The 1,128-nt window shown below is 65.3% G+C and overlaps 1 protein-coding gene across 1 annotated transcript in view; it reads right to left on the minus strand.

Moving 5' to 3' along the window:
- The window catches only part of ANO8 (anoctamin 8), a 13,718-nt gene that overhangs the window by 8,265 nt on the left and 4,325 nt on the right, over positions 1–1,128 (minus strand). The window contains exons 6-8 of the mRNA XM_029959919.1: positions 886–1,077; positions 657–788; positions 95–205 (exon numbers count right to left, since the gene is read on the minus strand). Of these exons, the coding sequence (XP_029815779.1) occupies positions 95–205; positions 657–788; positions 886–1,077 (435 nt within the window). The remainder of the gene's footprint in view (positions 1–94; positions 206–656; positions 789–885; positions 1,078–1,128) is intronic.

Genomic DNA, 1,128 nt, shown 5'->3' on the forward strand with positions numbered 1-1,128 from the left:
CCTCAGGGACACCTCGGGGACCCCCCTGGCCCTGGTTCAGGGGTCCCAGCCCCGTGCCCAGCCCCGAGCAGGGTCCCATCCCAGCCCCACCCACCTTGAAGGCCTCGCGCCGCTGGTATTCCAGCTTGGCCATCTCCTCGGCCACCCAGGCGGGAATGTCGGGAATGGCCACCTGGATGATGTACTTCAGGAACAGGGCGAAGTGCTGTGGGGGCACACGGGTCTGGCTGAGCTCCCCTGGCACTGCCACCCCCTCCGAAATCCCACCCCGTGGGGAACGGGGAGACCCTACAGTAACAGCAGGGGGGGATTCCAGACCCCACCCCACGAGCTGCCTGCAGGGAACGTGTCCAGGGATGTGCATGTGTGGGATGGACACGTCGGGGGGGTGGGTTTCCAGGGATTTGCCTGCCCAGGGATGTGACTATCCAGGCATGGACATGGCACAGGCGGGATGGGCCTGTGTGGGATGAACATGCCCAGGGATGAACATGCCCAGGGATGTTCATGTCCAGGGATGTTCATGTCCAAATATGCGAGTAGAGAGGAAGGCAAGGGAAGATCTGTGGGATGCCTGGGCCATGACCACACCCCGGCACTGCCCGGGGAGACCCTACACAAACCCCCGGTCGTGAATCCCGGCACCAATTCCGTACCTCCAGCACCACCACGGAGATGATGGCTCCCTCGGGGCTGAGCCACGGGAAGAGCCTCTGGAGCTGCCCACACTGGGCGATCAGGTAACAGTTGACCACGATGGCCAGGACGCCCATGGCCTCCATCACCTTCTGCAAGAGCAGCGGTGCCTGGGGTGAGCCCCCGGGGGCTGAGCCCCCCTCGGAGCCCCCCCGGAGCCCCTCAGAGCCCCCCGGCCCCTCAGCCCACCTGCCACTGGCCGATGCTCTCGACGCGCTGGCCGAAGGGTCTCTGCAGCCCCGTGCAGAGCTTGAAGGCGTCGCTGCGGATCTCGATGACGTTGTTGACCAGGGCGCACACGGCGGCCAGGGGGAAGGCCGAGGAGAACAGCACCACGTACCCGAACTGGATGAACATCTCCTGGTAGTCCTGGAAGGTGTCCTGGGCACAAGAGCTCCAAGGTCATCGAGTCCCCCCCGTGCCCCATCCCCA

Source organism: Manacus vitellinus, unplaced genomic scaffold, assembly GCF_001715985.3.
Source record: "Manacus vitellinus isolate BGI_N305 unplaced genomic scaffold, ASM171598v3 scaffold_231_pilon, whole genome shotgun sequence".
Classification (NCBI taxonomy): domain Eukaryota; kingdom Metazoa; phylum Chordata; class Aves; order Passeriformes; family Pipridae; genus Manacus; species Manacus vitellinus.